This window comes from Sceloporus undulatus, chromosome 6, assembly GCF_019175285.1.
Source record: "Sceloporus undulatus isolate JIND9_A2432 ecotype Alabama chromosome 6, SceUnd_v1.1, whole genome shotgun sequence".
Classification (NCBI taxonomy): domain Eukaryota; kingdom Metazoa; phylum Chordata; class Lepidosauria; order Squamata; family Phrynosomatidae; genus Sceloporus; species Sceloporus undulatus.
In genome coordinates this window covers 95793590-95805834 of record NC_056527.1, presented here as the reverse complement: position 1 = coordinate 95805834, position 12245 = coordinate 95793590, and the positions used below count along the sequence as shown (strand labels likewise).

Here is a 12245-nt window from a genome sequence, read left to right as displayed (position 1 = left end):
TCTCTTGGATGGGATGAGGATATCTGCAGTACAGTACTGGATTTCAAATGGAAAATGTATTGTCAGATCCTGATTAGTTCCAGCCTCAGCACCTCATATTTTAACACAAATCACTTCTTCCATTCTCTCTCTGTTACAGATTCTGAGGGTCTTGGAATCAGCATTATTGGCATGGGGGCAGGGGCTGATATGGGATTGGAAAAACTTGGCATCTTCGTCAAGACAGTGACAGAAGGAGGAGCTGCCCACCGAGATGGCAGGTCAGTCTGGTTTGCATGAAACTTGTACCAGTGCAAAGTTGTTTTGTTGGTTACGTTCAAACTTCTTGCGCAGAAAGGAATGCTGGAAAAATCAAGTGGTTCTGTTTCTTCTTGCGGTTATTAGTAGAGGTACCAAAGACATTGTAATCTATGAAGTGGAGGTTTGGTAGCAAGCAACAACACAAAATAATTCCTTCTAATTATGAATATAGATTATTATCTATCCCATATTCTATCTGTCTAGAGAAAGTGGTACTCAAACCTTTTACTTTTGGGACCCCCCTCCCCTTTACATCTACATGCAGGCGTCATACTCACCCATCGTTTGACATAGTATTTGAATGAAAATATTTCATTTAGTGTGCATATTTTCATTCGCACATTCATGTATACTCATATTTTAACATTCTATAAGGAAATAACATTGTTCAAATTAGAACAGTTTTATTTATGTAAATTCAATATTTAGCTCAAAGTCTTTGTTAATTTTGCACATAAAAAAGTTTGGGAAGAGGAAGAGGCAAACGGATCAGGGCCTCCAAGTCTCACCCATCTTGAGCAACTCTCACACTCTTCCTGGGAGCCCTGCCTCACTCACTGGTCTAGATGGCAAAACAGGACAACCCAAAATGAGGAAGCATTTTCTGCAAATATAGTAAGTGGGAGAGGACTTGTAGATATTCGAAAGCTTTTGAACAAAATGACAATTAAAAAAACAAACAAACACAAGCATATTCATTCAGGACATTTATTTATCACCTCTTAGGCTACCAGGCACCCCAAGGCAATGTGCAGTTGATAAAAAATATTTTTTTGAAAATAAATAAATAAATAAATAAATAAATACCCATTAAAAACTGTTGAAACCTCTCTTTAAAATAGTTGCAAATCCAAATAGTTAAAAAAACAGATAGAGCAGAGATTCCTAATTTTAAGAGCCAAAAGCCACACAAAATAGCACATCTTCACTGCCTGTCAACTCAGAAGAGATGAAGCCAGCCTAACCTGTCTCAGCAGGTAGTTCCAAAGTCAGCATGTTGTTACAGAGAAAGCTCTGCCATGTGTACCAACTAGCCTAACTTCATAGGGTGGAGGGATACACAACAGAGCAATTTCTATGACCCCTGACCATTGGACATACAGTACTGGATGGAAGTTGTCCAAAACATCTAGGGGTGCCCACTTGCCTTATCCTTACACTACAGACATACATGGAACAAAAAAACATTATAGTTGACAGCCAACCAAGAGTGATGGAATCTCTGATGTGTGTTATTACAGTATCAGTAGGCTGGGGGTTTCACAGTACAGTAATTGAACTGTAATGCAGCGTTTGAGACCTAAGACTTTATGCATCCCACTAAAATTTCTAAAGTACACAGAGAACTCTGTTTTAATAGTGATGTTTCTACAGATAGCACAGACCCACAGAGACATGTTACTAGTGGTTACTCCACATTTCAGCTATCCTCTCCTCTGGGAAACTTACCAAAACCAAGCTTGAATATTGTTTTTAAAAACCAGGTATATGGTCAAATAACATCTTGAAAATTATAAATAGTGACTGGTCTCAAAATCTATTGCTCAGTGAAGAGAACAAACTTCTGTTTTTTTAATAGGATTGATTTTGATTATTATAGTAAAAGAAAATAATCAAGAGCCTGGCATAAAAGACTTGCACCTAGTATTAAATAATTCTGAGCCCAGGAATTTATTTTGAGTACCAGAATTCAAGACATGCACAGTCTTTCCAGAGAATAATCTGCTTCTGGTTAAATCATGGGGTTGGAGATCATATTGTTATTGTTAAACGGTTGGGATTTGGAAATCCTTCCCAGTCTACTGCAAAGCACTCTGAGAAATACCAGCAGATTCAAATCTGCCATCTGTCTGCCTTTCCTCTCAGGCTTTCATAGCAAATAAATATATGTAAAGGAAAAGATAAGCCAGGATCCACTATTGTCACTATTTCCATATAAAATAATTCACCAAAGTTTAAAATAAACAAGTCAATAGTACCTTTCAGCTTCTGGCACTATCACGAAAGGTGATGTGTATGTTGGTACCTTTTGTAGTACTCCAGAATAGGGTAAACAACCTTCCTCCTTAAATAAAATGTATTGTTTGTTTGCCTTCTCAAATAAGGTCAGATTTGTCACTTTTAGCCCTTTTTATAAATCAGTTGTTGGGATTCTCTAAATTGTGTCCTGAAGCTACAGTTGTTACAGTATAATAGTAACCTAATTTGGATTAGTTTTGCGGAGGTTACGTCACAACAGGACTGATATTTAAATATCATTTTATATTATTTGATCTTCCTTAGGTTTTAGGAATATTCCATCATTATTTTCAAAGTACTGTTACCCACCGTGAAGGTATGTGAAAGGGCAGAACACTCCTCCATGTGTGCAGTTACGTGCAATATGTGTAATTCAGCATTTTTGGAGGGCGCCATCAGGTTCAGAAAAGCTAGGCTACAATGGAATGAATAAATATTTTCTACATAAGAAGTAATGTAGCGTTGCAAGATATTTTTGTCTAGCCCAGATTCTTGAGCTTGGGCAGTCCATCAGTTTAAATAAATAAGCAACCACTGAAATGGCCTTTAATTCTGGCTGTGTATGTTCATAGAACTGAAATTTTCAAAAAGCAAGATGGGGGAAGCTGGGGAAGGGAGAGAAGCAACCCTTGTACTAAATGCCAGCAGGGTTGCTGCTTGCTGTCATGACGACCAACATGGCTCCCTGCCCAGTACTGGGGGCACCAGCAAAATATAAACAACAGCCTTTATGGGAGAAACTTCGGCAAGATCACAAGCACACACAAATAACACTCTCCCAACTTGCAACAAGCAAGGAGCTTAGTGTGGTCAGATGTTTGGCTTTCTCCTCCAGTCAAACACCATATTGATGCCACCTTCCATCTTGTGAGAGTCGTGCTTTTGGGCTTTCTTTCACACCTGCTAGTTACTGGGGTTTTTAACAACTTGGATGGATAAAAGGATTTTTTAGGGAGGAAGTTGCTTTTGACACCTATTGACTCATCCCTACAACTCTTAACTTGCATCTTTGCCTCACAGTTCATCCAAAGATGCCTCATCTGAGTTTTAGCCTTTGCATTGTGCTCTGTAGTGGCATGACTACAAACACAGAGACGTGTTGTTCCAGTGTCTCAAACTGAGGTAGAGAGCCAGTGTGGTCTAATAGTAGACAATAGATTGTCTTTGGATGAAGGAGACCAAAGTTCACGTTCTCAATTAGCCATGAAGTTTATTGTATAGCCACACAAGTTACTACTCTTTCAGTTTTAAAAATCATAGAACCATAGAGTTGGAAGAGACCACAAGGGCTGTCCAGTGCAGTCCCTTGCCATGCAGGAATACGTAATCAATCTCACCTACTTGCCAATAAGTAAAAGACTATAAAGCCTTTTGTATACTGAGAAGGGCTATGCAAATGACTGGTAAAAATAGCTTGCAATTTTGCAGATTGATAAAAATAACACATTGTCTTCCATTTCTCAGCAGATAAAAATGGGCTCTCGTTTCCAGCTGTGAGATGGGATTTTTTTTAAAAGGAGCTTAGTACAGAAGTGCTGTTTGACAATGAAGAAGGAATGGTCCTTTTGCTGCATCCTTGGCTTTGCACAAACATATGAATCAAATGGCAAATCCATTTCTAACTCTCTTCTTTTTTCCTTCCATCTTTCAGGATCCAGGTGAATGACCTTATTGTCGAGGTGGATGGCACCAGTTTGGTTGGCGTGACTCAAAGCTTTGCGGCCTCTGTGCTGAGGAATACCAAGGGTAGAGTCCGGTAGGGGAACGGTGTGCAATTCAGCTGTGTGATGGGACCAAAATATATTGTCTATCTGTTTGTTTGTCTGCAACATTAAATATAAAGGCACAGAATTATTATCTCACAGTGAGTCCTAATGCATCATGGGAAGTTTTTCTATCAATTGTCCTTTTGTTTCCTGGGATATCTTTATGAAGCAAGATGGCAACAGATAGGCTTTCCTGTTAAGTGTGGTTTTGCTTTCTCAGTTTATATAGAGATAAGCATATACAGGAATGTATTGCCTTGGGGAGTTCATTACATCATAGGAGAGCCAAGAAGCTAAAATCATAATGGTTCTCTAGCAGTATTCTGGCTCCCAATTTTAGTTGATAAAATGCTCTGTGTGGGAGGCAAGAACAGTGAAATCAGAAGGGACTTAACATTATATAAAAAAAAGCAACCATATAAGACAGGCACTCATTGCAGTGCTTTTAACTAACTGTGCCAAAAAAGTAAAAAGGAAACTAAACAATGATGATGTCTTTTTTTTCTGGCAGAGAACCCAGGTTTTGCTCTGGCAAACTTCTGTGCTTTTAAATTTCTTGTGTCAGATATTGAAGTAATAGAGGTACCAAGAAGAAAGGCTTTACCTGATGAATTTTTGTCTATTTTTTGGGCACCAATATGTAATTTAAAGGCTGTGTCTTGCTCAGGTGCACTGCAAGCAGAAAATAAGGTAGATAGTTTTAAAAATACAGAGGAATGGGAAGGACACCGGTCCCTTTAAACAACAAAACTGAAGTTCAACAAGTGCAAGCTTTCCTCATTGGGTGGAAAGGCTGCATTTAGTTAATATCTTGTAACTGTCGCATCTGTTCCAAAAAAATTTCAGTGCATTCGTACATCCACATGTTTTTTTAAAAAATCAACTTCAATTCTAATAGGTTACAGTATCAAACATGCACTTTAGTATCTTGAGAATCTGTTCAACAATCCTAATGTCATCTTTGACCAAGTATAATTTTCTCTTCTTGCTGTTTCTTCTGGTTTTAGGCGCCTAATTCACATTACTTCTCCCCCTCCTTTTTTAATCTACCAAGCAAATCCTATCTCCCGAATGTGTTACCTTCAGTTTTACTGTTAGATGTATTACTTGAATTTTGATGAAACAGGGGCTCTAAGATTTCAGAAAATCTTTGTCTTATTTATTGAGAGAATACTTTTGTGGAATAGAATAGAATTGTGGAATACCCTAAGCACTCTTTTGCTCTTTAGTATCCCAAAGTTTTATTCTAGTCATCCAGTGCAAAGAATAGTGTGGTAAAGGAGGGGAATTAAAGCTGTGGATTGCTCTCAAAGACATAGGAGTGCCACCACATCTGATAGTCCTGATGAGAAATCTGTATAAGAGGCTGCTGTTAGAACAGAATATGGAAAAACAGAATAGTTTTCAGTTGGCAAAAGGATCAGGCCAGGCTGCATCCTTTCACCCTACTTGTTCAGCTTGTATGCAGAAAATATTATAAGAAGAGCAGATTTAGACTGAGGAAGAGGAGGGCAGGAGGAAGGAACATCAACAACCTAAGATATGGGGATGACACCAAACTACCAGTGGAAAATATCACAGTCTTGGAAAAATTATTAAAGGAGGTCAAAGAAGAAAGTGCAAAGGCAGGTTTTATGCTGAACATAAAGAAAACAAAATGACCACCGAAGAAATACTTAAATTCAACCTGGACAATGGGGAAATTGTAACAGTGAAAGAGTTCCCGCACCTTGGATCAAACATTGATCACAACAGAGACTGCAGTCAGGAAATCAGAAGAAGACTAGGAGTGGGAAGGACAGCTATGAAGGAACTAGACAAAATCATAAAAGGAAAAGATACACAACTGAACTCTAAAGTTAGAATAATCCTAGCCATTGTATTTCCCATCCCCATCTATGAATGCGGGACCTGGACAGTGAAGAAAGCTGATAAGAAAGAAAATCAACTAGTTTGAGATGTGGTGCTGGAGAAGAGTGCTGAGGAGACCATGGGTCTTTGAACAAATCTGCCTGAAATCTTCCTGGAAGCCAAGATGATCAAATTGAGGCTATCGTACTTCAGCTACATCATGAGAAGGCATGACTTACTGAAAGAGACAATAATGTTAGGAAAGGTAGAGGGGAGTAGAAAAAGAGGATGACCATGTCCCAGATGGACTCAATCAGGGAGGTCATGGGCCTGAATTTACAGGACCTAAGCAGAGAATTGGAGGACAGGGGGTCTTGGAGATGTCTCATCCACAGAGTCGCCATGAGTTGGGGTCTCAAAGGCACTTAACAACAAGAGGAAGAATGGGAGAACAAGGCACAGTGGGTTATCTAGGTCTCAATTTCCAGCAATAAAACAAATTTTCAGACTCTGCCTGTTTTATGTGACTTTTTATGATAGCTATTCCTCTATATTTCCACAGCTCTTGCCCAGCATATAGAGCATTCTGAATGGAGTCAAAAGGGAGGGCTGAGTGGAACTTCCAGCATTTTATGGGTGAACAGTCAATGAGAAGGCATTTTGTTTCCTATGAGATGGACAGCAGCAATTTGCTGGCAGCATTGTCCTGTCAAGTTTAGTTCCATTTTATAGAAACCGGGGAGCAGAGCCCATTACCTTGGAATGTGACCTCATTGCACAATGGGAAAATGTACTGTGCCATGGCCATTTTTATCCCTATTTGAGAAACAAATCCAAGCGGGTTGGGAAGGTGTGATGGTGATGGTGATGGTGGTAGGCGCAGAGCTCTGAGCTGGCTGGATTTTTCTCTCAGCTGTAGTACCGTTTTGTCCTTTATCCGCACAGCTGCCTCTATGGCCTTTTAAAAAATCTCACCAGAGGCATTTGGCCTGCCTTTTCCTGGCAGCGTTAAGAATCAGGGGTTTGGCGTTATTCCAGCATCCTTGTTGTAGTGGTTTTTAAAAGAATGGTCTGTTCAAAACTGGCTTGTAACCAGGAAATCTCCCATCTCACCCCGTCTCTCTCTCTCTCTCTCTCTCGTGCACACACACACACACACACTTGCACACAAATAGGTTTGCACAGCAGGATGATGTGCACAATATACGGGGTCCGACCTAGAACCTGACGCCTCCTTTTCATGTCGGAGTGCCACTCCGTTCCCAAGCGACAGGAACCTCGTCTTTGAGAATGGGTTGCTAGGCAACTAGTTTCCTCCATGCTCCACAGCAACCATTCTGCCTCCATAGGCATAGCCTGGCCCCCGTTAACCAATTAAAGCTTTTGGTAATCAATTTAAGTGGTGCTTTGACCCATTTTAATCACAGCGTCAGGACACACAAATGCGAGGGGGATCAGTCACCAGTCTTCCCTTTAGTGGTTAATTTCTGAAAATGGAGCAAGTGGGTCTCTGGCCTGTTTTGTCAGTCATTTTATTTTAATCTGGAAGCTTTATCTATGGTCCTAGCGAGAGGTGGTTGCCCAAATCCGTAGGAAAGTTACTCTGTACATACTTAGAAGCATTCCCATTTATTCCAAGGTGGCCAGATGTCCTATAGCAAAGAAAGAAAAGGACATTCAAGAGAAATGTAGGACATTAAATTACTCATAGAAATACAAACATATGCTTCTTAGGTCCGAAAAGCACCCCAGAACTAATCCAGTTTGAGGACGCCTTAACTGCCTTGGCTCAATGCGAGAAAATTCTGGGAACTGTAGTTCTATGAGACAGCTCTGATGCCACAACAAACTGCATTACCTTGGATTCTGTAGCATTGGGCCATAGCAGTTAAAGTGGTCTCAAACTAGATTATTTCTGCAGTGTGTTTTTGGACCTCCGTCATGCTCAAAACATTTTGGAATTCCTCCTGGACAGCTTGAAGGCATAACATGAAGACAGAGCTTTGTCTTGTCTTCAGTTCTTAGACTGATCGTCAAACAGTCAAAAGGTGGTCCATGAACCAGTACTGTCACATACTGGCTACCTTCAGCTCAGAGACAAAAGCTTTATTCAAGAAACCAGAGAAGTGCACAGCATAGCAATATTGTCAGAACTGAGGTACTTCCAGTTACTGAGTATATTAAAAGCACATAGCATTCCAAACATCTTTGTCCACACGCCCCCTTCATCTTCAAACCAAAACATTTTTGTTCCCCAGTACCAAGTGTTCCCATCAAATTGACCTTTGCCAGTTTAAAGCACATTTTTCCTTCCCTCACATCTGCTCATTAGCCATCTTCATGAAAGATAAGCAATCCTTCCACCACGTGTATAGCATAACCCAGCATCTAGCAGTACAAAGCACATGCAAAATATATAACCAACAGGATCTGTGATCTTGACAAGTACTGGGCCAGAAACCACTGACTGCCAGTCTGCAGCAGGTTTCCAGGGTGTGAAGAAAGTGTTGCTAAATGGGCACAGATAGGGAATCAGTCCCTGGCACGTTTGGGGGAGGGGGATGCCAGTGCCATTGGACTGGAATTCTGGAGACAGGGGTTCAGATCTCCACTTAGGCACTGGGTGACCTTGGGGATGTCACATTCTCTCAATCTTAAAGGTAGACAAATCCAAACCCCCTCTGAATAAATCTTGCCAAGAGAATCGCATGATATATTCGCTTTTGGGTCGCCATATGTTGGAAATGACTTGAAGGCACACAGTGACTCTTCCCTTCATTTTGTGCCCTTTCTATGCTTTTAGGTTCCTGATTGGCAGAGAGAAGCCAGGAGAGCAGAGCGAGGTGGCACAACTCATCCAGCAAACACTGGAACAGGAGCGATGGCAGCGGGAAATGATGGAACAGAGGTATACGCAGTACACAGAGGAGGATGAAGAAGTAAGTGGAATATGGCCCTTGTGGTCTCTTCCAACTCTATGATTCTCTGGTTCTCTGAATACATAGCTAGTTACCTTTGAAAGGAGCAGAGGGCAGCTATGAGTTTTCTCCCTGCTGCTCTTTTTTGGTCCTTTTTTGACCAGCTGCCAGTCGATACAACATGGAAGATAGAACTAGGAGGAAGAAATTAATGGGCAGGGTCCCTAGATTTCTGTTAAGATCCACATGTACACACAACCTTTTTTCACATTGCTGAATTAAGTTCCTAGTCCCATTGTAAGGTGTTTGTTTCTGTTTTCCATTGCTGTCTCCTTTTTTATTTTCTTTGCATAGCTCATATTTTATCTTGTAGGGTGCTTGCTTGTTCTTGGAAGAACTCCTCATTCCCAGCCCAATTCATTAAGTGAACTAACCACAACCTTTATGTGAGCTTAACTGCCAACAGCCACCTTTGTTTACATCACTGATGTCATTTCTCTCACTTTCTGATGCCTGTGACAAACCTGGAAAAAGCATTTCAGATTCTTGTATACCATTTTCAGATCTTTTGAGGGCAGGTTCAGCCAGGTCAAAATCTAACCAAAAATTAGGGTGCATCTACACTGTAGAAATAATGCAGCTTGACATCACTTTGATTCCATAGGATGGAGCTGCTTCCAACCATAGAATTACGTTGGGATCACAGCTAGTGATCCCAGAAAACATTCTCAAAAATTTAAATTGCACAGCCACTGAAGGAACGATGATCAGAAAAGGACCCATGTCCTTCTCTGAGTAGAGCGGCGAAAAGTAAGAAAGTAGTCTGTCCCAGTAGAACCTAAAACAAGCACTGACCCCCTCTGCTGTCTCCACCGTGGTGCTGCATTTTGCCTTTCTCGATGCCTAAATGGGGAAATGGCAGCATTTTGGCATTTCATCTCAAAGGAGTGATGAGAGGAATTGAGCTTTGAAGGATCTGAACAAGACATTTGTGTGTGTTTGTCAACTTTTCTGGATTAAAATCAGGCAATGTTATTCTATTAAAATTAAAGGCTATAATCATTGCTAATGTAGGCCCAAAACAGACAGGCCTAAAGTGTCATGCCAGCGTCAAAATTAGGGTTCCAGAGCACGCGGCAGTCGCACACTCTGAAACTCTAATTCGTATGGACAGCGCCATCTTTATGTGGCACTGTCCATACATGGTGTGCGTATGTGATGCAAGCATGGTGCAGCGTCTGCACCACCAGGCACCGCGCTTGCATCTTGGACATGTCACAGTGCACCAATGGCGCACTATGCTGTTGTCCCAGCATGCCAAAAAGAACCCATTTTTCCCGATTTCTTTTTGGTCCTGAGGGACGTCACACAGTTTGGCTGCTGTGGCATCCCTCTGGAGGGAAACTGGGTGCCTCCAGCCTGTCCTTTTGGGGTGGTCTGGATTGCCCCATAGTTAATATTTTCCTGGCTTTGTCCATTCATCCTTTTTTTACATGTGTGCATTTCCTTAGCCTCACTTGCACCTGCTTGCCTCCCCCAAACATCACACAATCACTATTTACTATAGTTCCGTCCTCATCCATCCAGCCTTTAGGGTGAACACAAACAATTATGCCTGCCACAATTCTTTACCATTATTTTCCTTTGCTTTGTACTTTATATCCTTTGTTCCATTTCTTTAAGTTTTGATTTATCCATGGGTCATATCAAAATACATAATTTTGGTCTCAAATTCTGCCTAAAACTTATACATGAGGTCGACTTATAATCGAATGTATGCGGCATTTTTTGTGTTTGGTTTCATTCATTATCTGGATGCAGAAAGAGGAGAAGTACAAGCAAACTCCACTTTGTATTTCCATAGATCTTCAGTAACATTTGAAAAGAGGTTTCAAGATGGATGTGTAACTATTTGGTCATTTCCCCCACATGGTCCCTCTTAATATTATCTAAGCCAGGCAAAAACATGTAGTGTTCTCAGTACTATACAGTACATTAACATAAAAATGCCCAAATGATTCTGTTTTGCAACTTTCAGACAGGTGAATATGCAACGGATGAAGATGAAGAAATGAGTCCCATGTTCCCCAGCAGTGAGATGGCTATTGAGGTCTTCGAGCTGGCTGAAAATGAAGATATGCTGTCTCCAGTGGAGATGGACCCTGAAAAGCTGGTGCATAAATTTAAAGAGGTAAATATAATCTGTAAGAAGAGGGCAATCTGTGTCCCTGAGCCTAATTTCAGACCAGTTCAGGTGTCTTGTCAGGAGTGATCTGTCCCTCCCACAGTAGACTACTATGAAGGAAAGAAGCACAAAAGAGAGAAAGAGAAAAGAGTGGCATAAAAAGGGACAGAGAAAAAAGGGATGGCAAAGGAGGGGATGCCTCTTCTGAGATTATAGCTTCTGTGACAAATATTAGTACTATGTATATAGAGAACCAGAATGGTACTTCTTAAGTTATCTGATCCAGGGAAGGTTTCTTCCTCTATCTCCATTTGCCAAGGATCAACACCATATATATGCCCAGTGGTGTAGCGGTCAGAGTGGTGGTCCTACTCAGTCAAGGAAATCATTGAGTGACTGAGCAAGTTACATTCTCAGCCTCAGAGGAAGGCAATGGCGAACACCTCCTCTGGATCAGGTGTCAGCTCTGATGAAGAAGAGAATCATGATATTAGAGCCTATAGGTCACCTGAGCCTATGGGTGGTTTTATCAAAGACTAACTACATAAGATGACAAGGTTTTATTACTGAATCCCTCATCTCTTCACATTGTAGGTAATAGGCGCCATGGTGAGGCTTTCTGCAGATCGGGCCCATGGCATTGGGGAGTAGGAGGACAGCCATTGCCTATTTCTCTCATTTGCCTCTTAAAGAACCTTGTGGAGGCTGTGCCACACAGGTTTTCACTAATGTCTGTTGTTGATTCATTGATTTATTTGGAACAACAACAAAAGACTTCCAGAGGGCTCACTAACAGTCCCTGCCCTCAGGATTATCATCTGAAAGAAACAATATAAAAAGGGGGAAAGGGATTGGGAAGGAGGAAATTAGTAGAAAATAGCTTCAATAAGAGAAGAATGTTGTGGGAAATGGTTTTTAACACGCACACCCTCCAGTTCTGATCTGGATCATAGGCATGCAGACAAATAGGCTTGTCTCCTGTTTAAAAGGATCTCTGTTGTCTCTTCTATTTAGACTTACTTGTCTCTAAAGACTGGTTCTGTCTGGGCTGAAGTAGTGCAGTTAACTCCTGGGATCCCCTGGCTTTCCTATCAGGTTGAAGAGAAATTGTTGCCTACTTCTCAGCAACCAGAGTTTGAGCCCCTGTCAAATGCACACACACACACACACACACACACACACACACACACACACACACACACACTA

General features: G+C 41.1%; 1 protein-coding gene across 2 annotated transcripts in view; it reads left to right on the top strand.

The window, feature by feature from the left end:
- PPP1R9B (protein phosphatase 1 regulatory subunit 9B) overlaps positions 1-12245 on the top strand; it is an 80788-nt gene that overhangs the window by 58225 nt on the left and 10318 nt on the right. For both annotated transcript variants that reach the window (XM_042473428.1, XM_042473429.1), the window contains exons 3-6: positions 140-260; positions 3971-4075; positions 8740-8875; positions 10893-11045. In XM_042473428.1, coding sequence (XP_042329362.1) covers positions 140-260; positions 3971-4075; positions 8740-8875; positions 10893-11045 — 515 coding nt within the window. The remainder of the gene's footprint in view (positions 1-139; positions 261-3970; positions 4076-8739; positions 8876-10892; positions 11046-12245) is intronic.